This window comes from Lepisosteus platostomus, chromosome 3 (genome assembly GCF_059453375.1).
Source record: "Lepisosteus platostomus isolate fLepPlt1 chromosome 3, fLepPlt1.hap1, whole genome shotgun sequence".
In the NCBI taxonomy this organism is placed as follows: domain Eukaryota; kingdom Metazoa; phylum Chordata; class Actinopteri; order Semionotiformes; family Lepisosteidae; genus Lepisosteus; species Lepisosteus platostomus.
This window is the reverse complement of record NC_142613.1, coordinates 46,358,105-46,384,608: the sequence shown is the minus strand read 5'-3', so window position 1 is coordinate 46,384,608 and position 26,504 is coordinate 46,358,105. Positions and strand designations below refer to the sequence as shown.

The 26,504-nt window shown below is 38.8% G+C and overlaps 1 protein-coding gene across 2 annotated transcripts; it reads left to right on the top strand.

Annotated features, from left to right (window-relative positions):
* Window positions 1–6,869: 6,869 nt before the first annotated feature.
* On the top strand, window positions 6,870–26,240 carry rtn4ip1 (reticulon 4 interacting protein 1). 2 transcript variants are annotated; one of them, XM_088625735.1, is made up of 9 exons: window positions 6,872–7,769; window positions 8,548–8,699; window positions 11,495–11,563; window positions 12,518–12,642; window positions 13,331–13,379; window positions 13,977–14,113; window positions 16,383–16,566; window positions 22,694–22,786; window positions 25,318–26,240. In XM_088625735.1, exons 1-9 carry the CDS (start codon window positions 7,466–7,468, stop codon window positions 25,435–25,437), a joined length of 1,233 nt encoding a protein of 410 aa, XP_088481861.1. In that variant the 5' UTR covers window positions 6,872–7,465; the 3' UTR covers window positions 25,438–26,240. The 2 variants fall into 2 exon arrangements, with proteins under 2 accessions (XP_088481862.1, XP_088481861.1); XM_088625736.1 differs by lacking the exon at window positions 25,318–26,240 and having other exon boundaries at window positions 6,870–7,769; window positions 16,383–16,593.
* Window positions 26,241–26,504: the final 264 nt, after the last annotated feature.

Sequence of the window (26,504 nt, the reverse complement as noted above, 5' to 3'; positions counted from 1 at the left end):
AGTCCTCTAAAACCTGCCTCAGGGGGAAAAAACCTGGACAAGGTGAAGTCACATTTATACAGTAGGACAATAATTTGTACATCCTCAAAACTGGGTGGGATATGATAAAGAGACCCACAGCTAATAGGACATTTTTGGAAATTGACACAGTGTTGTGCACAGCTGGACATGAAAAAAGACTCCTGACCAAACAAAAATGTGTGCCTCTCCAAAAGTAGCTCAGATCTATTCTACAGACCCTCAGCTAATAGAAAACCACCGTAGTTTTGCCAGATAAGTGTCTTTGCCAATGTTGCTGGGGTTTATAGACCACTTCCTTTTCCCAGCCTGGGACCATGCAGTGATGGACAGGGAAAAAAGAGAAAACAACAACCGACATCCCAACCAAAGTAATGCAGACACTGAAGATCATAATATCGCGACCAAAACCATAGTTGTCACACGGAGTAACCATACAATAAAAAAAGGTTCTTAGGCACATAGTGGATGAATGTTCCGAAAAGACAGAAACTGTACTGGATCCGTACATCACCCAACAGATAAGAAAACCAAAGGTGGCGTGCGATGCTTGCAACGAGTGGTTCTACTTTGGTTGTGTAGGTATTACACAGAGTGACATAAATATTGAATCTGTAGGGTTTCTGTGTTGCGTAGAATAATGTGATGTTAAAGTATAGCGTTAAAAACTGGGTTTCCATTTCATGAACAAATGTGACACAATTAGCAGTGTAATACTTAATAGGTTTAGTGGTGTCATGGAAATATAACTATCAAGGAAGCCACAAGAGAGAGTTCTCACCTGAGTAAGGTCTTTATTTCAATATTGCAATATTGGGAGCCCTGCTGCCACTTCGCAAAAGTGCAACCAGAGACTCAATTTGTTACAAGCAGTACAGGGTTTTTCTAAGACGTTGCGCTGTAAAAAAGCTCAGCGCTTTGTCCCTTCTAAAACTTCCCCTTTCCCTAAGAGAAAACAGATTACATCATAAAGCGAGAGAAGAAGCACCACTAGATTTGTTATTCAAAGCTTATCAGTTACTTTCAGCTAATTCTAACGACCCAGACAGCACATATTGTTTTGGTACATTGTCTTCTAAAGTAACCTAAACAGTGTACTTTGTTGATGCACTGTTTTCTAAAATTCTGCATGTACTGTAGCAAAGCAATTACATCCTTGAAATATATTTTCTAAAAGCACCAATATATTTTTTGCAAAGCTCTCTACATTTTAAGAATCAATTTACTTATTAGATTTCAATTTCAGTGGCTCCAGGTTTTCTTGTGTTTCATGAGTATTGGCATTTTCAACTGTGAGTACATGGTTTGACCAACATAAAAACACAACATGTTTTTATAGCTGCTTTAATTCTACATTTCTATCTAATGTACAAAAGTATCTCCCAATAATGTCCACTTCTGCTTACAGACTTTCCTTCATGGCATATAGTTGATTTGATGGTATATTCAGACCTTATAAGGTCCAGCAACCTTATTTACTGTACCTCTTGCAGTAAAGGCCCAGCCATCTACATTGGAGAAACAGGAAGGAAACTCGGAGATCGCTTCAGAGAACACGTCAGGGCTGTGAAGATTAAAGATCTCTCCAAGCCCATTGTTTCTCATTTCACCTCTGACGGCCATGACCACTTTAATCTCTTCGTCTGTGTTCTCAAAGACGGTTTTCCGAACTCATACATCAGAAAGACCACCGAAACTAAAATTATTCTGCAGCTAGGATCACACATTCTCCCTTCTCTTAACGACAGACTACTGTTCTTTTAAATTTTCTCCATTCATTGGAAGTTTCATTTCACACCTCTCTGTACCCATTCTGACTTCACACCTCTTGATTGGCCTCTCTTTCTGTCCCCTGCTCCCGCCTCTCACTCCTCCTCCTCCCAACCTTTCTTCTCCCGCTACTTTACCTTTGCCTACTGCCCTGTTTCTCTCACAACTGAAGAAGGCTCCACGGCCGAAACATTGTGTTCTCTTTCTTCTTTTTTTCAGCATGGAATAAACCTATTACTTGATGGTATATCGCACTTTACCAACAGCTTCCAATTCCAATTGCATTTCACTGCTATAAAGGTATCGCTTTGCACGTCTCTACTCTAACTCTGGCTCTACCTGGGACATTGAAAAGTAGCTGCCAGGATTATTGATGGCAGTTTTGACAAAATTTAGTAAACAGTCAGGCATAATCTTTAAACCTTCAGAATAGAATTTTGGTCTGTATTGCATTCATATTAATAAAACACTACATGAAAGAATTGAACCAGCACTTGTTGAGGGTGTTCTCAAATCTGCATGTTTTATTGGCCCAATCAAGATTGCCAATTTGACATGTTTTTGAGAATTTAATTATAAGTGGCTTGTTATGATCATTTGGATGACCAACGATTTTGCATTTATCATTTAGACTAAACATTTTTGATTGTCCTGATAGGGTTTTTTTGGAATGAATGCCTGAGCTGTTACGGAATTTTCTTTTTTTTTTTGGTTCCATTCCTTCTCTTCCACGAGGGCAGGAGACGTACTTATTCTAGACAAATTCAGTCTTATTTTATCACAAAATTCCCTTTCATGTGCTTTGTAAAGATTTCCTAACCTTTCCACACATTCATCGATTCTGATTTTTTTCATTATTAAAAAGGGTTTTTTAGCCAGCAGCCATATCACCCTGCAACTCAAAATTGGCAGCCCACTGAAGCTAAGCAGGTGTGAGCCTGGTCAGTACCTGGATGGGAGACCTCCTGGGAAAAACTAAGGTTGCTGCTGGAAGAGGTGTCAGTGGGGCCAGCAGGGGGTGCTCACCCTGCGGTCCATGTGGGTCCTAATGCCCCAGTATAGTGATGGGGACATTATTCTGTAAATAGGCACCGTCCTTTGGATGAGATGTAAAACCGAGGTCCTGACTCTCTGTGGTCATTAAAAAAATCCCAGGGTGTTTCTCGAAATGAGTAGTAACCCCGGCGTCCTGGCCAAATTTCCCGGTGGCCCTTACCAATCATGGCCTCCTAATAATCCCCCTCTATGAATTGGCTTCATTACTCATTATCTCCCCACTGATAGCTGATGTGTGGTGAGCGTTCTGGCGCACTATCCACGTGGATGCTGCACATTGGTGGTGGTGGAGGGAGTCCCCATTACCTGTAAAGCGCTTTGAGTGGAGTGTCCAGAAAAAGCGCTATGTAAGTAAGTATTTATAATGTAAGTAATTATAAATGTAAAGTATTATAATGTAAGTAATTATTATTATTAGTAGTAGTATTTTTTAAATTTACCTCAGGGATTGATGTAGATGGATGTAGTCCTGTCAATATATTTTCTCTGGTTTTGCTGTAATCTGCCCATTAGTATGTCCAATCATATTGGGATTGACAACAAGAAATTAAAAAAAAAATCCAACAGATTTGAACCAAAATAGGCATTGGGTCCTTTGTTCTCCTGTCTGTTTATATCTGACATTGCCTTAATGTGTATTTTTTTTTAATAATCAAGAAAGGCGATTTCACATTCTCTGTGCTTTCAAAATCAACATCTGAGTCCTCAGCACCTGTAACAGTGGGGACACCACTAGTGTTCAGTTGTGACACTCGACTTTTGAGATTAGAAATAGACTGTGTGACAAGTGTGTTACTGTATCTACTACCCAAGATAATGGAAGTGTCATAAATATGAGCAGACAGGCCTTCCAACCCCGTGGAATTAACTATGACACTGAAGATATATACTGATGGACAAAAAAAACACAACACTTGCTGTTGGACTGAAATTTTAACCTTTATTGCTGAAATAACAATAAACAAATGAGAATAACAGGAAAACAAAACAGTACAACAAAACAGGAAAACAACAGGAAAACAATAACAACTGTGAACTTTAACAACAGTGGTCTTGCAGTCCTTCGGTATCTTGTGTGACTGCCTCTTGCAGCCATCACTGCTTGACACCTCTTGCACACAGAGTCGATGAGCCTCTGAACCTGCAGTTGTGGGATGTTATCCCATTCCTGCAGAGGGGCCTGATGAAGTTGCTGGCCATTGGCAGGCAGAGGGTCACGTCTCAGGATGGTGCAATTCAGGGCATCCCAAAGGTTATCTATGAGGTTAACATCAGGAGAGACCTGCACACCAGCATTCCTTAGGGCAGTTGTGACCACAGTAGCTGTGTGTGGCCTGGCTGTAGAACAGGTCGTGTTGCCTCACATACAGTAGGAAATGATGATTTGCTGCACAATCTCATCCCTATAATGCACCCCATTCAGCCTGTCCTCAATGAAGTGGAGCTGCATCCGGCCTGTATGGTGAATGCCAGCCCACACCATTACTCTGGTTCCACCCCGGGGGTCAGTTTCCTGGACACAGGCATCAGCATACCTCTCTCCTCTCCTCCTCCACACTCTAGTCCTCACGTCTGCGTGGAACAGGCTGAAGAGCGACTCATCCATGAAAAGGACCTGATGGCACTGCTGACGAGTCCATCGCAGCCTCTGTTTGGCCCAAGCCAATTGGGTGTGACATCTAGGAGCTGTGAGCAGAGGGCTTCTGAGGGGTCACCTTGCTGTAAGGCCAGCAGCATGGAGCCTGTCCCTCACTGGCATTGTGTCTGCCAGCAGTTTCAGCAGCAGTATGGGTGGCAGATCTGAAATGATCTCTCAGATGGACCAGTCTGATGTGTTGGTCCTGCTCTGGTGTGGTTACTCGAGGGTGACCGGATCTTGGACAGTCATCTGTCCTGCCGGTCTACTGAAACCTTCTCTGCAGTCTGGACACAGTGGAGCGGCTTACTCCATAGTGTCTGTCAACGTTGGCACATAACATGCCTGCCTGCAGCATGCCAATGGCCCTCTCTCTTGCTTCTGGCGATATTCGAGGTATTACGGAATGCACAGAAAACTGACTAAGTGTGGCCTTTTTCTTGCAGTGACCTAAGCTTTGAATTAAGGCCTTTTTAAAGGTGATCTGATCAGGCATTGTTCCACCTGGACCTCGTTGGGTAAAAGTGCACCTAACGAGCTTTCATGTGATTGGCAGGTTGCCGTGCCTTACTGCACAAACTGTATTGCTGGACAGAGGGCTTATAACAAATTGACAACTTTTTATGAAAGTACATAAGCTATAACTATAGTATTCTTGTTCCAGAAAATGTTGCGTTTCTTTTTTCCATCAGTATACATGCCGACATGGTATCTTTGACACTTTCCATTATACTGCTTTTTACAGAGTTCACTAGCTTGTCTCATAACATGGCTTTTACAGGCTCTAATTAAAGTAAACCTTAATTCATGGTCCTGTACAATCCCACTGACAATTTTCCAACACCTTTTGAGATAGCTTTCCATAGTGTCCCTGTTGAAAATAGTTAGTGAGGCTCTGAGCAACACTATGGAGCGATAACTATTTATTTGAAAAGGTAGTATGTAATGCCTGCAAATTCTCTTTTCTTGGTCTCCAATGGCTGTTAAAAGTTGCTCGACGGCACTTTGAGTGTGTTCCTCACTTATCATAAAAGCTATGGGCACAGCCATATATGATGGGACAGGACTGCATACAATCACCTCATAATACAATTTTGTTTTCTTGGCCAAATCCGATTGAACAATTCCCTGTGTTGCATCCCAAAAAGCTGGACTGCTGCTGTGCATCAAGTCATGCCACAATCAGTGAAACTTACCACCTTTAATGGTGCAGCTGGTATAAATTTAATTAATCCCTTCACATATTTGGTAGTTTAATCTTCACTTTCAAGTGTCTGTTTCAAAATTCGAAGTGCAGCTAGTTCATCACTATCAAGTAGCTTACTGGCTCGATGTTCAGATTTTATTTTTCTCAGAGTGGATGAGCTGTACCCAACCCCAGTTCGATTGAAAGCAGCTAAAGACGTTATTTCTGCCTTTCCTAACAGCTCATTATATAATTTATATGGCCTGACATTTGTCATTTCCTCTCCTAATTTCTGCCTTTGGGATTTTCTAAATGGTCTTGCTTTTAAAGTCTCACAAGGATGCTCTATCAGTCCTCTGTAAACTACCTAAAACATTAGATTTTGCAGGGTTGCAGGGGTAATAACAAAATTAATCTTACAGGACTTATGACCACAGTATACATGTATTTTCAGATGGGGGTTCCTAGAACATCTTAAGTACAGTTGTTAAAACCGTGGGACTTAAACAGTACAACACAATATGGGTTCGTCTCAAACACATGTTCCCATGTATACTTCCTGAAGTACCTTCTATTGCAATGCTGCAAGGCCAGCCACTGTGCCTGAGAATGCAAAAAGTGTGATTTCGTTTGTATTGTACTTCTGAAAAACATCACTTTGGCTGTTTCTGATAAAATACTCTGCAAAGTTTGCTGGGTTATTATAGTTGGTTTTGGAAAATTACAATTGTGCTTGCAATCTAGCGTCAAGTCCTCAGTGCTATCTGGGTGCCTTATCTTTTGTGTTTTATTATATACATTATTATTTGATATTTGAAAAATATCAGATACAGCTACTTTAAAAGCATGCATCTCAAAACCTTTTTTTCATTTAATAGAAAAAAAAAACATTTGACCATTTTTAAAGGAGTATAAATGGAAGAAAGGTGCTACAAAAAAACTTCTAACAATCTTAGATTTGTCAAACTTGGGGAACAGTGGAGGCGATTTAAAATTTAAAAAGTACTTAAATTACAAGTAACCACGAAGAAATAACAAAGCAGGTGTTTTAGCTGCTTGTCACTTCGCTTCATGTTGCTATACCGCTCATACGCTACTGTAGTAGCTGAAGGACTTTTATTTTGAATGAAATTCGGTCATTTACATACACTTCCGGATCATTCGCATACTCAACCTTCAGAGCAAACTTCTCCAGGAGGCTGACATCTTGCTTTTCTTTTGCACCTCAAAACACCGCACAGCCTGATTGGAGGTTTATGAGGCCTTGTACTTTGGTGAGACATGTCTATTGGGCCGAGGAAGTCAGGAGGCTATAGTGAAGTTGGTTCAGCACCGGGCTTCTTGAGTAACAGAGCAGTTACGGGTGATATTTCGGACACTTTTGCAGATTTGTCACATAAATCAGATCTAGCTTTTGATTAGATAGATCTTGATTTAATGGTAACTTGACATACAAGTGAATACCTTTGCAACGTGAAATTCTGCACCTTGTTTACTATTGATTTTGTCCCGTGGGTTCCATCAAAACTTCACGTCTTTGCAGTGATAATACACAACATAAGATTTATTTCCGGCGCATTTAGCAAATCTGTAGAATATGTTGGTTTCACAGTGTTTTTTTATTTAGTGTTTTGTTACAACAAATGGATATTAATTAACAAGTAAAACTGAGAAAAGGCAAAACGTTATTCATGAGTGTGCAACTACTTTTTCTTAGGCTCATATACTTGGAGCAGACTTGCATTTAAACAGCTTAATACTGAAACCCTTTACTTCTTCAGTGTTACTGTCGAATAAAGATGTTTTGCTCATTTAAAAAAGTGGCTCATGCGAGATGGGTTGCTCTTTATCGTCACGTCGAAACTGCTAGCCTTTGTAGGGGAGGCTGTGGAAATACGGGGCCAGGTAGCTCGTTCAGAAAGTTCAGTACCTCTGGCAAGCGGAGGAATGTTGCCATGTCTGCATGGGTCATCGATACGTATGGCAAGAACGACATTTTGAGGTTCACCAAAGATGCCGCCTTTCCTATGATCAACTATCCAAATGAAGTCATCGTTAAAGTTCACGCCGCAAGCTTGAACCCCATTGACATTAACATGAGATGTGAGTTAACTATTATTAATGAAAAAAGTTAATATACAAGTCCGAATTATACATTGTTTTTTTTCCCCTCGCATGCTGTCTCCAGAGAGAGGTTGCAATTTCTTCTTACAAAGGTCCTGTAACGTAGCTTTTATTGGAGACTGCCAGTAAGATGAATTGATGTGGAGCACTAACTAGCAATGTGAATAATAATTTAGTCAACTTTCTATTTGTTAAATACATTTTCGTGTTTTAAAAAAGGTGAAATTGCCAAAACAAGTAAGTTTTGAGACAAGTGGAAAGTAGTGAAACGTCTGAAAATGGACTGTAAGTTAAGAGCAATGGTGTTCTTGTGAGCTGTGGTTTTGTAAGGGCATGGAGATCATAAAGACCTGTTGATGTGTTCTGTTCCTGCTGTGCTGCTAAGCTTAAATTCCCCTTGTTCTTGTCAAGAGATTCTTGTCAATCTGTCACAATACAACGCAAATGTTTAACAGGTGAACATCTTTGAGATCTTTAAAGATGTGATTGGAAGTCAAGTGTTCTTTTGATGAGTTCATGTGCGAAAATCCTTAATGTTTATATGTGCTGTTACGATAGGGAAAAGGGTAGGTACTGCTTCTATGTATGTGATAAACTTAAAATTATGAGGGACAGGGACACTCGCATACTGCATTTCTTAGGTTTTTGTACTCGCATGCCAGATCTTTTTTTGCATGAAGTGATCAAGAATGTGTGTGCGGGTGTTCTTCTCTGTCTTCCTCCAGTCAGTGATGAGATCTTATGTTTAATCTTTCAGGGGGCTATGGCTCAGCTACGTTGAATGTGAAACGAGATCCGCTGAGGATCAAGGAAGCGGACAGCGAATTCCCATTAATTTTAGGGCGAGATGTCTCTGGTGTCGTCATGGAATGTGGATTAAATGTGTCATATTTCAAACCGGGAGATGAGGTAACATTGAGGCAAAAGACCATAAGAGAAAGTTAATAAAATTATGCCACGCTCACCTTGAAGTTTCTTTCAGGTTTCCATTAATAACAACAGCATATAAAGAATGAAATGTGGCTCATTGTTTTTCATATTGTTTTTTAAATGTATATGTTACTTGCAAACTATAAAAACCAGGCAGTGAATGAATTTTTGGCAAAGAATGAAAGAAATGTATTTTCATATTATGTTCAGTATTTTGACTAGGCATTAGATGATTAGATTCTGTTTGTTGTCAACATACTAATGAACTAATATTTTAATCAAGTGTTAAATCAACTGTTAAAAAGAATTAAAACAATTACAAAAGGATTAAGGATTAGGATGATTACAAAATTAACAACTCGCAAGACGTTTACTTAATGCAACAAGCAGAACTAGGATGGCATTTGGAACATTTCATGGATTGGCACTTCCTCTTGCACAGTCACTGTCACTGAGTAGATGGGAATCTGAAAGAGATTTCTTTGTCCACTGGTACTTCTTCTAATCCTACAAATCCTTTCTGACATTCTTGCATACAGTTGTTTTAAAATTCCTCATCTTGTTCCCAGCTGAATCCATCACTTCTCGCATCCATGTCAACGACTAGAATATTGCCATCATCTCCTCAGACTCGATCAACCTCATGAATTTGGGAATTTGTCAGATTGTCATTTAACTTTTTTTGCTCGCTGCTGCAGATTAACCTTGGCATTTTAGTCGACCTCTAAATTTTTTTCGCTTATTAACACACAGTGGATCCAAAACATGCGAGTCGGACCCATTCCTCTTAATCCTTGGTGAAATTATTGCAACAGATAACAGGAGTATGATGCCCACAGTCTTGACACTGGTAACCTCCACTAGTGGGTTTGGAGCACACCCAACTCATGAAATCACATGAACTTCCCTCAGTTGATGTACACTGTTCTGAGGATGTGTTCCTGGTTGTTGTGCTGGGCTCAGAGTTTGATGTTGGGGAGCAGTTTCATCCACTCTCGTCAATAATATTCTTCTCAATTTAGTCAGCAACTCTTCTTTCTTCTCAGAATTTTAAAAAACATTCTTGTGGGAGAGTCAATGTGTTTAAACTGACTTTCATTTTCCAGCCAAAAAGAGCTTCATAAACTGTCCTCATCATGCAAATATATTAGGCACTATTTTTCATTAACTGGACCAATCTTAGACCCTCAGTCCAATGTCTATTTGACATCCTGTGTCCATCTCGTGATCATATTTTCCTTATCTTGGATTACCCTTACAGTGCTCTCCTGTCATGACTGTGATGAAGCTTCCTGTGCACCATTTTCAGTTCAGTAATTTCTGAGGTTTGAAACAATGTTATCAACAAACTATCTTCTATTGTCAGACTGCAAGACAGGGGGAGCCTCTATGAGAGTGAATATATACATCATATTGTAAGGTGCCTTCTCGGCTCTTTCAGTCTTAAGAACAACAATTTTTGTTAAGTGATCCTGATCAACTAGAATGAACTTGAATTCACCGTGGATGAGTTTGAAAATCAATTAGATCAACTTGACAATAAGAATTAAATTCAGAACAAATGACCAGTAGTGTCGATGTTCCTTCTTCGATCCTTCTTTTAGTTTTTGGCACTTCAAGAATCAATTACTGATAATGTTCATCCATAAGGCAAGCACTGTTCTTTGAGGCAACTATACATTTTGGCGATAATTCAGTATAAAACCGTTCATTCATTGTGATGATGCAATCACTTTTTCTTCTGTCATTCTATCTCAATTTTGAACGTCACTGACTGAAGGGTACTAAAAACTTTATCACTGCACATTTGTTGGTAAGCGTCATATGCTCCTCGTGTTCTAGAAATAGGACAAGATAGAAAATGGGGATGAAAAAAACATATTTCATAAACAGCCAAAAAAATCTTTGGCATTATATGAAATGTCTAGGCAATATGTGGAAGAAACTTTTTTTTGATACTTTGTCTAGGATTTTTAGAAATTGTATAGAAACCTTGGAATTGTACACAATACATAATTTCTTACTTTGCTGGTGACATATACATTGAATGCAGGTGTCTTTTGGCTCAGATTGTAATACAACCAGCACAAGATTAAACAGAATTTCTGCCTATGATTGTCGTGTTCACGTATTCTAGCAATATCCATGTAGATTGTTATTGTATAATGACACAAGGACGTTACATTTTTAAAGATATCTTAGTGCTACATGGAGAATCAAACTCTGATTTGATTCTCACCTTTGAAATTCACCTTTCACCTTTGAAACAGTTTCCATATGTGGTCATGGAAATATCAGAAAAATGAGTCAGCAGTTCTCATAGCCAAAAAAATTAATTTGTCTTATCTTTTGGTTAGGTAGGTCCTGATTTAATGGTAAATAGACATACAAGTCCTGGAATTACTTTTGTAATGGAAAAGCCTTTTTGACTGTTTTTTTTTGTCTTATGTGTCCAATAACCCAAATGTGATCTTGACATTTAAACATGAAATTACATTCTTTGACATGGAAGTATTTTTTATGTTCTCACACAAAATTGACGCTTTCAAAGATGATGTTTCCTTCCTTCCTTATGGCAATATTTACTTGGAAAGAGGGGACAGAATATGTTTCTCTTCCTCTGCTTTTCCTCTGATTTCACAGTGTTTGTGGTGTCTGTTGACCAACCCCTCCAAAGGTGACCTTGAACCTCAGTTATATGCCTGTTACTTTCCCATGTCAATGAAATTTGATTAATCTTGTTTGTCAGTTAATGGTATGTGATTGATTTACAGGTATGGGCAGCCATTCCACCCTGGAAACAAGGCAGTTTAGCAGAATTCGTACTACTGAGTGGCAATGAGGTATTGTCATTACAGACTCTTTGTTCTGCTTGCATATAAATGATGGGTATCAGTAAACGTTGTACTTCAAGCAATAATTATTCCTTACACACACATTATAGTTTATAGAGTGGGATTATGTAATCCATTCATTCTAAAGAGGCTGAAGAGATCACTTCAGAGCTAAGAAAGGATTGTTTCTGGATTTGCAGTCCTCATAGTTATTTGTTTTGTTAGACATTTGAGTAAATCCACACAAATCCTACACTGTTTGCATGTGAAAAATATGCCTCAGTGTAATGAAAAATCAAATGAAGTCATTATATACTGTAGGCATGGCACCTTGCCAGATGTGTGACTTACTGATGACTGAGCTTTTCTAGGAGAAAATTACAAACGGCAATCTAAAGCTTATTGTATTTGTACAAACAAACAAGAATTGTTCTGTTTTATCGATTTATCATTTACTTTCTACTTGGACTGTAAAAATGCGTAATAGTTTTTCACATAATGGGAGCTGGTTACAGAGGCATGGTACAGAGTGCTTAGCATTGCTGGCTCACAGCACTGGGGCCCTGGGTTCAATTCCTGGGGTGCTGTCTGCACGCAGTTTTTGTGTTTTCCCTGTGTTCCTGTGGGTTTCCTCCAGGTGCTGTGTTTCCTTCCACTGTACAAAGACATACAGTACTGGTACTGTAGGTTAACTGGCCTCTTGGAAATCTGTCCCTGGTCTGAGTGTGTGTTATTGTCTGTCTCTGCCCTGCGATGGACTGGAGTCCTCCTGTCCAGGGTGTATCCCCTCCTTCTGCCTGTTGCTTGGCTCCGGCTCCCCTGCGTCCCTGTATCGGGTAAAGCAGTTAGGAAAATGGATGGAAGGATAGGAGCATGTCATGAGTCAGGCGAGCTTGGGAAAAAAAACAACAGGGGCGCTTCATTTGGAAATCTCATTGTTGGCAATGGTCTTTTGTGTTCCAGGTTTCACAAAAGCCTAAAACCCTCAGCCACACCCAGGCTGCAGCCATTCCCTATGTGGCAGCAACCACGTGGTCGGCTTTGGTGAACTCGGGGGGGCTGAACAAGGATAACTGCACTGGAAAGCGGCAAGTTGTGTGGAATCTATGGCTTTAATACTTGAGAATGGAATTTATTTAGTCAAAATAAAACCTTTTTCATACTAGAGACCTTTATGGTCAGTAGTGTGAAGTTGTGCCAAAGGTGCTGCAGTTATTTAATCCATGAATTTTCGTTGCCGTTTTGACATTATGTACCAGCTATATAATGTGGACTTTTCATTCATAAAGGAGCCGAACTAGTTCAAAGTCAGTATTAATCATGCTCTAGGAAAGAAGCTGATTGTTTACCGTTAATGTTATGAAATAGACATATTGATCTGATATCTTATAATGGTAAGTTAGTAATTCCCTGGATGTCACAGAACTTCTATTACCCAAGGTAATAGAATGGGTAATAAGGTGTCAGCAGAACAATAGCATCTATTATTTTTTTAACATGTTTTTTTACAAAGTTTAGTCTGTGAAACCATCTTTGGTTGGGTACGCCCATGAAGAAAGCTTCACAGCTAGAACATCAAGCTGCTCTATAATTCACACAGCTCCCCACTCTCACCAGAACACAGTTTTATTTTCAAATGGAAATCCACATCTATTGGTTTCTAACCTCTTGACATTTCTTCTGCTGCCCTTTACTTTTTTTTTTGGGGGGGGGGGAATCCAGAATAACCATTTTTGTTTTTTGCAAAGATTAATTTCACTTTCTTCTCTTCAATAGTGTTTTAATAATAGGTGCTTCGGGGGGAGTTGGAACATTTGCAATTCAGGTAAAGGGCTAAGTTTTTATTAATTGATGGATCGGTTGTATTAGATTCTGGCAAGACATCTGACATTTTTATTGCCTTTAAACAGACAATGTGCATTTGGTTTCCTTTGTACTTTTATCTACAGTTTTTAAAGTGCATAAGAATGCCTTATGTAATTTGTAGAAAATTAATTGGTTTCTTCCTGTATGGTTCACTCACCACATTTTTTTTAATTTCAGATAAAATCTGAAAACAAAATATTAAATCTAGACATCTACTGTGTCTGTATCTGTAAAGTAATTTATTTCCTGTTTTAAATGCTTGATAATGTCACAAAGTGAACCATTCTGTTACTGTAAGCTACTATCCACTACATCTAAGAAAAAGGCAAATTGTTTCACCCTAAGATCAATTGCAATTGATGTACTGGAGTATTTTGCTCTTTTTAAGAGCAACTTACCACTGTCAGCTTATCTTTGTCTGAGAGATGTTTTTCATTATACAGTGTATTCTGTTTTTTCCCCACAGTTTTCTAGCAAAACACTAAATAACATTGTAGCAACATAGCTTTATCTGTTTTACAGTGTCAGTGTTCTCAGAAGAATATCTTAATTACAGCTGCTAAAAGCTTGGGGGGCCAATGTAACAGGAACATGTTCCCAGAATGCCGAGACGCTGGTGCGAGGTTTGGGAGCAGACCATGTGGTGGACTATACAGCAGGAACCGTAGACTCGCAGTTGAGAGCTCTTGAGCGGTAAGTGACCTTAAACATGCAGGCCTCTGGCTCATACTACCTTTGAATGTTCTTTTCTTGACAGCCTCCACCAGGGCCCCCTGTTGAACTGTGAAACACATCACAAAGCACCTGTATAGTGTAGCGCAACACGTAGCAATACATCGTGTGACCAGGAAGGAGGTAGTGAAAGGCATAGAAACTGAACTAATCCATCAGCGTTACATGTCGGTCATCCCTTCACAAGTCTGTCTGAAATAAGGAGATGGTCATGTTTGTAACTAATGAGATAGAGCTTAAGAGAGGTAGGATGAAACAGGATAGATATGGAATCAGTGGTTTTCATAAGCATTTTAACTGCTTAAAGCACAAAACACTTTATACTAAGAGGGAGTAAATCGGAAGCTAAAAAGCTGTATCTCAAATCGTTCAATAGATTAACTAGAAAGTGCTTTCTAACATGATGAGAAAAAAAAACAACAGGATCCGGTTAAAGAAAAGGAGTACAATGGGTTAGAAACATAGGTGAGACAGGATGTTAGAAAGGTCGAGAGAGAGATGGAAAGAAACATTGTAATGGAGACTAAAGGCATAAGAACTATTTCTTTCATTGCTAAAACAGCAAAGTCAAATGTATCCGGGAATAACAGGAAGCTTCTAGATGAGGAAAAGGAAACGGATGATGTCCTAAATGAGTATCTCACTCAGGTGTTCACAAAGGATGAAGCCAGCAAGCCGCCTCGGGCAGCGGAAGGACAAAGTTCTCTATTAAATAGCATCAGTATAGAACAGGCAGTGATTTGGATAGTAGAAGCACTCAAGATGAAGAAATCCCCTGGGACCGTAAGGATATTATCAGTTGAACTGATGGAAACAAGAGTTGTTATTCAGAAGCCACTGGTGCAGTGACTCATATTGTGCTCATAGACAAGAAGGGCGACAAAACTGAACCAAGTAATTCTAGACCAGGAAGTCTGATTTCAGTTACATGGGATGTTATGGAAACATACTAAGTTACTAAATTAGAGGATTACCTGCATAGACATAAAATCTAGGCAACATGGGCTCATAAAAGGTACTTTAGGTCTAACCCAAGCAACTTGCTAAAGTTCTGTGAACAAGCAACGGGCAGTAGGGCAGAAACATTGCTTGCATGTGATGTGTGTATTTAGAATTTCAAGCGGCTTTTGATAACTTTTCTCCTAAAATAATTTTTAGGTTACAAGAGGTATATATTCAGGGAGATGTTTGGATTAAAAATGGGCTTATAGAAAAGTTTGGATAAGGGGTGAATGCTAAGCAAAGACTTCTACAGACACTGATAAACCTGCTCCTAGTCATGCTACTTTACTCCTTACTTCTGTTGTCTGCTGAGCCCCAACCCTACATAGCCTTATATATACATGTTTTAAAGATAAAATACCAATCATGATTTTATTATCAATATTAAGAAAATGAAAAAATTAAAGTGATTTTCTGTTTTGCTTGGTTATGCATACTTTCACCAATTATTGCAAATCTAGGTTTGCCATATGTTCCTGAAGTTAAATTGGAATTCCCTTATTTTAAAAACCCTTAATCAGGATTTCTTTGTTTTTTAATTGGCATGTTTTCTTTCTGCCCGATATCAGCTGAGAAAACATTCTGGGCTACAACAAATATTTTCTGTCCCTACTATTTACCCAGTGGTTTATAGACTCTCACCTCTCTGCTAGCTCAGTCACTGGGTTCATGGTCTCTGGGGAGAATCACTTCAGAGCCCGTCACAGTCAGATTCGAGTCAGGTTTAGGACATTGGGGCTTCCTTTTTTGCTAAATAACACAAATGGAGAACAAAAACACACTATATGTTTATTCCATGCTGAAGAAGAAGGCTCCATGGCCGAAATGTGTTTTCTTTCTTCTCTTATTAGCATGGAATAAACCTATAGCTTGGTCCTTTGCAGCCTAGACGTGCTGACGCAGCTACCAACCTAAATATACACTATGACTTGCCAAAAAAAGATTTAATGACATCTCCTTTACTTACAGTGTTTCATGGGTTAAAATTTTTATTATATTTCAAAGTGCTTTCATTTTAGAAAGTATAAAAATGAATTTGCCATAGAGCTAGATTTTTAAGGTGTCAAGATTAATGTTAGAGTTAATGACCATGATAACATTTTAAAATGGAAGATTCCTAAATTCTATTCAAAATGTTGTTTTGTGCTGAGATTATTTTGCTTTTGGCGTGTTACACGAGACACAGACTTGATTCGTTCCTGCAATTTTTTTGTCGACTGGTGCTTAGGTTTGATGTGATTCTCGACAATGTGGGAGGAGACACGGAAAAGTGGGCCTTGTCTTTACTGAAGCCTTGGTCTGGAGCCAAATACGTCACATTGGTGACGCCCTTTCTGCTCAACACAGACAGGCTGGGGGTGCCTAATGGAATGCTGCAGAATGGGATCACCATTGGCAAGAAGGCGTTGAAGGTGCAGTATCTTGAAGTCTGATATCTTGTACATTCATAAAGAGATGAGCATTTTTCTTCTAGCCAGCCTGAATGTCATCTGGAACATTCTGTTGATCGTAATTAGTGTTACAGTTCTTTTAGTTTTACAGAAATTTTCTCAACTTTGTCATCCCTTTTAAAAAAGTCGGTTATTCTACTTACTATGCCCGTACCCAGATTTCAGTCTGCCCCAAATGCAAAGCAACACATTGGCATCTTCAAAAATAAAAACCACCTGAACACAGAAGGGGAATACCTCTTTATTCTTGCCTTTATCCAAATGTGGCCACAGTTGCACAGTTGAATCTGCTGCTGAGAGATTTGGTAGCTCAGGCTGAGGTGTGGAATGTCTCTTAGGATAGGATTTCTTTGTTACTTCTGTGCATTGAATCAGTCTTGATCGCCGTGTCCCTGCAGTGAGCCAGTGTCTCATCAGTAACCAAACGAGCTGAGATTTTAGGTGACCTTTCTGTCTGAGTCTTCTGATATGCCAAGACCTTGAGGGTTCTTCAGGTGTGAGGTCCTTTTTCATTGATCCTCTGCCATGTTTAAACTATTTTTGACACTGTGGGATAATAAGTAGCAGCCTTTCCCAGTTGAGCATCAGTATGTCCAATGATTTTCTTTGTTTAATTTGTAATTAATGACTACACAATGTTCAAACTTTGAAAACTCCCATAATTAGAATTTGTCATTATGTATTATAAGTATGTGCAGCTTTAAGTAATGCAGATGAACCCCACAATAGTATTAATATTAATTATGATAATAGGTATATAGTCTAATTACTTGAGTTATAAAACTTTAAACATCCCCCTTGTGTAAAGGCATGAATTAATATATCTTGCGTAGCCTATAATTAGAAACAGCATGGCAGAAAAATGTGATGTGTGTAAATTTGTAGTGTTGTCAGCATGAAAGCAATGCTCTGAAGCAAAGAAAGTCTTAAGTGGGTTGTGTGGATACATCGTAACGAGGTCTGATGCCTCTTACATGCATATATACAAAATACATAGAAGGCTTAGGAGAAAATAGACAAGAAAAACAATAAAAAACAGGACTCCTTACTGGGTTTAAATGTGTTCACTGAAAGGATTTAATCTTTTTGGTCTCAATAAAAGACTAGATAGGAGGATTCATTAAGCGATTAAATATTATTAAGTATTACAGTAAATAACAGGATTGTAAACTTTGTAAAGTTAAATTTGTACTGCTACCGGAAAAGCCAGAGACTAGAAAAAAAAATGTTTAGTATTATCAGTGCATAAAAGCTAGGCAGTTTCTGGAGGTGGAGATTCTGAGGCTTATGAGGTACAGTGTGCATAAGTACTCTCGCTGTTCCAGTGATGCCCCATAAGGTTGAATTACAAATGATGTAAACACATTATTTAAAGTTAATATTTAATCGAGACTTGAATGATCAAACTGATCATTTTTATGGGTGAAAGACAGGTGACTAAAATATATTACTTGCATTAAATCAAATCTAAATTAGTTCAGGTGTATAACACTGACAAGTCTCACACGTACTTTAAAGGCCTGTGTGTGAAATAATACTGTTTCACGTGATAGTGGCTCATATTACTGACGTGTACCTTCGCCTCAAGCAAAGATTCAAATATGAAGACCATGGGGCTTTCAAAACAGCTCAGAGATAAGGTTGTAGAAAGACATAGGTAAGAAATCAATTTAAAAAATAATTTGTAACTGGTGAGGGATACCACTGTGAACCTACCATTGACTTTAAAAGAGCTACAGAGTTCAGTGGCGGAGATGGGAGAAAATGTGCTTTGGTCCACAACATCCTGCCTCACTCCACAAAGCTTGCTTGTACAGAGCTGCGTGAAACCTTCATCTTTCATGTCTTAGACAGATTATCTTTAAAAATCTCTTATCTGAGCATCAATATTTAATGAAGATAACCTAAATAATGGACACATACAAAAATATACAAATATATTGTTTCATTATTTATCAAATAAATCGCATTTATTTAACAGAAACGCAATTATCCCTGTGTGCAAAAGTGAATGAATTTAAAAAAGTTGTGGCACATCCTTTAGCCACTATGACAGCAAACAAACGTTTTCTATAGTTACTAATCAGTAACTCTTACATTTGCTTTGGGATATTTTTGTCCATTCTACCTTTTAAAACTGATTCAACTGGTCCAGATTTTTTGACTGTTGTAGAAAGCCTCCCAAAGTTTGTCCTTGGGATTGGCACTGTAATTGGTTTGATTAGTACCCAATTATTTTGGCACCTGGTTATACAGTACTTACATATTGTATACATACTTGAATATTGTGGTTCACTTTTGCACGTACACTAATTCTTATTTACCTATTTCTTTTCCTGTTACCATACATGCAGTACATCAGTTCCTCTAAGCAACGCTTGGAATTTGTGGATATCAACCCTTCCTTTTATAAAAGTAAGGACCAGTTTTGGTTAAACAAAGGTTTCATCATAAAAATGTAACTATTCAAGAACTAGAGTAAGAATTCACAGACTTTTAAGCAGCACTGTACGGCAGAGTGGCAAACCCATCTGAAATCACTAAGGGGGTTTGCGAAAAAGCATTGCAGTGATACTGCAAACATGTGGTAAAAGGTTTTGTGGTCAGAAAGACCAAATTTGAACTTTTTGATCTTGTAAAGCGTTACATCTGACTCAAATCCTACATGGAGTATCACTCAATCAACACCAACCCTACTGTCATGTATGGTGGCATCATGTCGTTCTGCGTCCCATCAGCAGGCAGTGGGAAGCTTGTCAAGGCTGAGCTAAAAAGGGAAGGAGCAAAGCACACGTAAATCGTAAGAGAAAAACCTTCACTCTGCTGAAAACTGAAAATTGGGGTGACCTTTGAGTTAGACCATGTGAATCTGTGGCAAGACTTGAAAATTGCTTTCCATCAAGCATCCCCGCCCAACTTGACAGCTTGAGCAGGTTTGTGAGCAAGACTGGACAGAAAATAGCTTGTCCTAGTGTGCAAAGTTGTTAGACACAGCCAAAGGTGCTTCCACCGAGCAGACTCCGAGGGGTGAATACTTCAATGTATTTTCTTTACAGTTTTTGCTGACATTGAACACATTTTAACATTTGCAGTTGAACATTTACATTTTGATTAAACAATATTCACTTTAAATGTATTAGCCATCAGAATGGGGTGAATATTTTTGAAAGGCAAAAATCAAAGTTCCAATTATTTTGGTGCCTTGTTTTGTGAATTTGTTCATTGTAAATAATACTTTTAATAATATGGCTGCAATACCTATCAGGCATAAGGGGAAGAGATAAGTACTGATTTGCACTGTGAGGAAGGAAAGCAGGAGAATAAGACCAATAAAACCGGTACAGGTGTATCTGAATGTATGTTCATTTGAGCTGAGAGGTGTTATCTATCACTTACGTGTAATCGTCTCATCTTCTAATTTCATCATTAGCTCTGAAGCACTGCTGCCCCCTAATGAATGAATCCGTAGCCAGTCCATAAATCTGTGATTAAAAACAAGTGTCCTATGTAGAGTAAGTACTTTATAGCACATTTGAAGATTGAACACAGGAAAATAAAATTTAAATTAAAACATGTGTGCAAATTAGTTATTTTAATATGATCAGTACATGATGAAGAACTTTTTTAACTTTAGTCCATAAGGCACTAATAGGACACAAACATATAGGGGGTTTATTTAAAAGATGTGTTCTGTGGTAGATGTGTTTAAAACTAGTTTGCACTTGTTATTTCAGTTCTATATGTATCTTACTTTAATCTATTGATTTACATAGCTACTTATGAACCTGCCTATCTTTATATGACATTTCCTATAATATATCTGTCTTATTCATTTTATTAAAGACAATTAAAATTCTGTTTTGTATTCCCAGGAGTAATAATAAGCGATCCTAGTTCGATTGATGACATACACCAAGAAATAATATGTTCAACCCTGAACACAATGCCTTTATTTTTTCAGGCTGCTGTAGAGTCTGACACAGTCCAAAAAAGGTAACGGGAAAAGTATATTTTTCCTGTATTTTCAGCCAAATAGTAATTCTAACTGGCTTCTTCTTTAACCCTAGATGTGTTTTGTGAATAAATGATTGCAATAAAAGGTTTATGAAGTTACTAAAGATTGGCTGTGGTAGTACAGCCTAACAGCTGGTAGCTAAAACGTAGCTCGAAACATGCACAATGAAAGTGACTGGATTGCCTAGGCGGCAGGATTTCTGCCTGATTAAGAGTCACATTGTCAATGTGACTGTGGATTTCCCTCCAACTAGACTGAGCCTTTGTTCCAAATCCAGGGAGGATAAGCCTGAATGTTTGCCCGATGAGACACTTACTGGGTTCACCTGCAGTCTCTGTCAGAGAGGGCCCACAGAGAAACCTGGTAGCATGCATTTTTACACTTCTAGCTGCAGTCTTTTGTGAAACTGTGAATATTCAGCCCAAGCGTATATCTTTCTTTCTGTTATAGCATCTTCTTAAGAAATGCTATAAGACTTCTTCTTTGTTGCGCGTTAAGATGCTCTGTGTTATGCTTATTTTTTGTATTGTTTTTTGCCATCATTAACTCCGTTTATCCCCTAAAAAAGTAGGCACCCTTTGTTGCCATCCCCAATTATTTAACTAATTTAAAATGTATCCCGATATTTAGAGTTATGTACAAATTCCTGTTGCCCTCGGTTGCATACTCGGTAACTGCCAAGGGTGTCCCTGTAGTCTCTTTTTCTTTTTACAAATTCGTCTGGTCTTGAGACCCACTTAAAATGCATAAACCTGTCGATGTTCAGCTAAACATAATTTTGCATGATTTAAACAATATTGATAGTTTGAGGCTAGCTCTTTTTATCTTGACATTGGTAAGGGATTTATTTCAGTAGTCCGTGAAACTGTCCTGGAATCTCACTTGAGAACGTGAATTCACTTTACATTAAAAGGCGAGTCTTGGGGTGTCTGATGGAGTGTTCAAATGTACCCTTTGTAATGCAACACACTTAAAATGACCAAGAGAGCTTTGAGCTCTCGTGACAATACTGCCTCCTTTGTTCTCAAGAACTGTGCACAATCAGCTAAACAGCCCCTTCTTGTTCATAGTCCTTTTTGTTTCCCGCAGCAGAGTTGGGGAATAAAGAGCTGTCTCCCCAGAGAGCAGGTAGATTACAGCATATACATTTCCAGCCTATGCCTTATCCCTCAACTAGATTTCCTCTGTAAAACTCTCAGGTGAAGGGGTTACACTAGGTCAGACCTAGATGTGTGTAGGTATTCACAGTAACGCAGTAAGTTTTTTTTGGCTAAAACAATCAGGATGTGAAATCCATTATGCCACAACCAGCCCCTAGTTGTCCTTTCCTCAAATTCTGAATTGAATGAAAAGGGGCATTGATTCTTTCTCAGAGACATCTGTGGCTGCTGATGGTTAACACTCAGAGTGCTTCTGAAAAATATAAAATATTCATGCAGTGCTCTCTCATGAAAGTCACACCCAGTTGCCCATTGTACGCCCATTACTCAACACTGACCACTTCTATGGCTTTCTTGCTGGCAACTCCCAAATCCTGTGGGAGAACTCGGCAATTTCTTCAGTGATGTCAAGGTTTTGGCTACAACAGCTTTACCTTCTACTGTATGTTTTCCTTATTGTTTTTGACAGAAAAGAAAAAAAGCCTTTCCCATCCCACCTTTTAAAACATGCATATGAATTATCTACCCTCAGTTTCAAGTCCGAACCAGATCTGAGTGGATAATTCTGGAATGTTATTTGTGCCATTCGCCAATTAATCCAGGATCCTTTGATTCTGTTGTTTTGCGCTTTTGCAAACGTGAATGCGTTTTTGTCGTGCTCATCAGCTGACCTCATCATAATCAAATCACATCAAAGCACAGATGAAATAATGAAGTGCCACTTCAGTTCATTCAGGAGAGGAATTCTGTTGCCATGGAAGTAACGTCACAAGGAAAAGGATTAGAACCGGTTATTAAATTCACGAAGATCTGACGCTTTGAATGGCGTGCCCCTGTGTTTCGAAGTAGGACCGGGAGACTTTCTGCATGAGGAGGGTTGCTTACACACAGGGTCTCTGTTTCTGTTTCGCAGAATCTGTGCAAAGGAGTGCACTACCGCTGGGGGTTCTTCGCTCCAAGCGGCCCCGTGCTTGATGAAGTCAGCGAGCTTGTCGATGCTGGAAAGGTATGTTGGTTATCTGGGCTCAGACCCACTGGGATTATACAACTCCATAGCGCTCTGTTACAGTCTTTCAGCATGGCACACCCCTCTTCCCTGAGACAGGCCACTCGAATGTGAGGAGAGGAGAATGAACAGATACCACTCCTTTGAAGCACCCATGACAGAGCACTCTTTCAGCCATTGTGTTGTCCTTTTTCTCTATGCGTATATGCCCTGACACGTACTAGTGCAGAATTTGTCCCATTGGTTTACTTGATAAAAACATGCAACTAATGTTCTGAAACTCATCTTGTAAAGTGAAACAGAATTTTAGGCTGCATTGAGCAGATTGGATGAAACATAAACAAGCATAATATGATGTAAGTCAGAGGTATATAGAACTAAACACTTTTCTAAATGAAACAGAAGTATCTGCCATTTTCAGCATGCATGCATGTATTTTCATGCATGCTGAAAATGGACAGCAACAGCAACAGATGTCCTATTAGGTTGCAACCTTTAGGCCACAGATAGACGTATGCTTCCAGATTTCCATTAGTTGAAGACTGGAGTTAAACTTGGACATTGATTCTCCTTAACAGTGTTCTAGAAAAATAGAAATTGCCTCTTAAGGTAACAAAAACATTGAATGATTTTTCATTTTAATAACATTATTCTGAAAATCTACAGAATATATGTACAGTAAATACATAAAAGTGTTTATGATAAAGAATATGTAATGCCATTTAATGAGCCTGTGATGTCATATATAATTATAAAATTTAATGTTCACTACTAAATTACTCAGAAAAAGTTTTCAAACTGTGTTTTCTGGTGCATATGGATATGAAGAAGGTTATAAGTGATTTAGAGAGAGCTGACTGGCCTGCGACCCCTATTCTGTCTATAATACTGGTTTTCCAGTAACAAAGCAGTGGTTTTACAGGACTGCCTATACTACTGCTGTATGCCTTATCATATTCTACACTCAGTGTTTCCACTGCAGCTCACTGTGCTTTTACTTATAGGTAAATGCTGAATAACTATTTAAGTTAGGGTGAAACATTTACAGTATATACTCTAATTTTATTTTTTCAATTAAAAAAAGTGACAAACATTCACATTAAAGTCACTGAAACATTTAACAACAGTAAATGTTGACAACTCCAGTGAATGGAGAAATAACTTAATCCTACAGTATTTTATGTAAAGGAGACGAAAGGGCAGTAAGAAAATTCTGAAAATGTGAACATCGCAGTTGTGTATCTTGTTTCACAATAATAGGGAAATCTGATCTGCATCACAACCAATATGTTGTTTAACCTCAAGAAAACAGATCAATGCTAAAGCAGTGTTTTAAAGAAAAAAATATATAAAATTGATCAATATTAATCTCATAATCTAATCTCGTGTTAATGTTAATCATGGCATAACACTATTAGTTACAATATTTCGTTGCCCTTTTGGATTATCTTTCAGTGGTTCCTTACTTAAGTTTGAAAAGGTGATTAAAATGATCACTGTTGCAGTGAGAGTTGAACAGGAAGCCAACAGTGAGTGGTTAGTAGCCCTTCTCCATCTGAAAGCTCCACATATCGTGTTGGTTATTTATGTAGTATTCTCTTACAGGCAGGCTGGGCAGGGCAGCTTTGGATGGTGATGAATAATTTCAGACAGATTTAAACGGTGTTCCCATAATCCATTATCAGTCTTTTTATTTTCAGACTAATCTCCAGCCATTATCACCCTCTCGATTGAAAAGGCAGGTTATTCACGCTCGCGTGTCTGTGAACAGGAAGAATTTCTGTCCCTGTCAGTTGATTACAGGGAAAGTTCAATGGCTTTCTCTGCAATGACGAGATCAGCCCATTCATTGCTAATTAAACAACTTGTTGATCGGTGGCCGAGATAATAGCTCCCACTGAGAGAATTGTCCAGCCTCATCATTTTTATTTTTTCTTTTGTTGACGGCAGTGCATATTTGGAGACGAGCTGGCATTGGTGTGGTAGTGTGATGGAGCTGCACATTTGGAAAGCAGGACAATGCATCACTCCTGTTTGCTCCCTTATTCAAAGAAAGCCATAGGGGAACAGATTTATTCTTTATTCTTTTTCTTCTTGTTTCAATTTTAATATTTTTTGTTATTAGTTCTATTAGTTCAAAGTGTTAAAAAATCTGTCAGTGAATGACAAAAAAACAAGGCATTCTTATGATGGGATGTATATCTTTCATAGCTTTCATTTGCCATCATGAGGTCCTACAACATTCAATCACGGCAATGACAGTGTGTTTGGTGCTCTTCTGGTGATTCCCAAAAAGGGTCTCTGTGAGACTACAGTAACTTTTTCAGTGAAAGCACTTTTCCCATGGTTCGCTCCTGTCCAGCTCCAAGAGTATTTAGACATTCCTGTCTTTGCTGTGACAGCAGACCTGGAATACGAGAATCCAAGAAGAAAAGACAGCCGGATAAGCAGAACCTCAGGGATAGGAAAATGTAGCAGGTAATGACACGGACACCGGCCTCTCTTTGTAACTCCTGCATGCTGTCTTGCAGATCCGCCCAGTCATTGAGCAGCAGTTCACCTTCTCTCAGGTCCCGGACGCCTTGGAGAAAGTGGAGTGGGGCCACGCAAGAGGGAAGACCGTGGTCACCATCGCTGGGGTCCACCAGTAACCCCACGGCTCCGAACAAATCGGAGTCAACGCCACACCAAGCTGCTGGCCTACATGTTCGTCTTTCCAGCTTGCATCGACCACGAAAGTTTAGGTTCATACAAACACGTTTATTTTCTTTGCAGTCATCGAATCCAGGTGGAATGTATTGTTAACGATTACTGTAAAATGGTCTTTATACAGAGGTGTATCACAGTTTCCTTTATTAAAACCACAAAAGGAGTGCTGTAGTTTGTGCTCCATTTTTTATTAGTAGTTGTGTTACCTTCAATAGAACAAAAGGCCTCTACAAGCTCATTACAAGATGTCTTGGAACAGTAGATTGCACTCCTGCTGCTTCCCTACATTGCCTTGGTGAGGAATAGAAGAATCTGCATACATACCTTCCCTTTCATATGCAGCTCTCTACAGCTCTGAAGCACCCCTGCAGTATATACAGTAAAATATTGCTTTCTCCTACTACCAGTGTGGATCACTTTGCACTCTTTAATGGCGATTTTCATGTGTCGTATGTCAGTCCAATCCATGATTTTTTCTTTCTGTAACTCACTTGCTGCGGTTTTCTGTGTTTGCCACTTCCCTTATGTAAGTATCACCAGTACATTTGACTTGTTCTCTAGCAATACCAGATACAGTATATATACTGTAGCAATGGGCCTAAACAGATCCCTGAGGCACACAGAAGAATGCTGGTAGCTACAGTAAATCTGTCTATGTACATACAGTATATGTTACCTTGGATTGCTATGGATTTTGAGAATCCTTATATGATGGACCCTATTAAATGCTTTTTGGAAATCTAAATTTATGATGTCATGAGATTTAGTGGTATTGAATGTTTGTGTTGCTTGTTGGAAGAACTCTTATTAGACGAGACCTTCCCTTTCTAAACTCATATTGGCTCTTAAAATGTCCTTGTTTTCTAAGACGTCTTCTAGTTCAGCTCTAAATATCATTTCTATACCTTTACCAGTAAGAGAAGTAAGACTGGTGGGTAGTTTTGTGGTTCAGCTGTGTCCCCGATTTTGTGGACTGATGTTCCATTTGTGATTTTCTAAGCTTTAGTTA

Excerpts from the sequence above, each read along its gene's own strand:
- rtn4ip1 (XM_088625735.1), top strand. The coding sequence starts at position 7,466 with ATGTTTTGCTCATTTAAAAAAGTGGCTCATGCGAGATGGGTTGCTCTT. Across the intron at positions 11,564-12,517 it reads TACTACTGAGTGGCAATGAG|GTTTCACAAAAGCCTAAAAC; the intron begins GTATTGTCATTA and ends TTTGTGTTCCAG. Across the intron at positions 13,380-13,976 it reads TTGGAACATTTGCAATTCAG|CTGCTAAAAGCTTGGGGGGC; the intron begins GTAAAGGGCTAA and ends TCTTAATTACAG.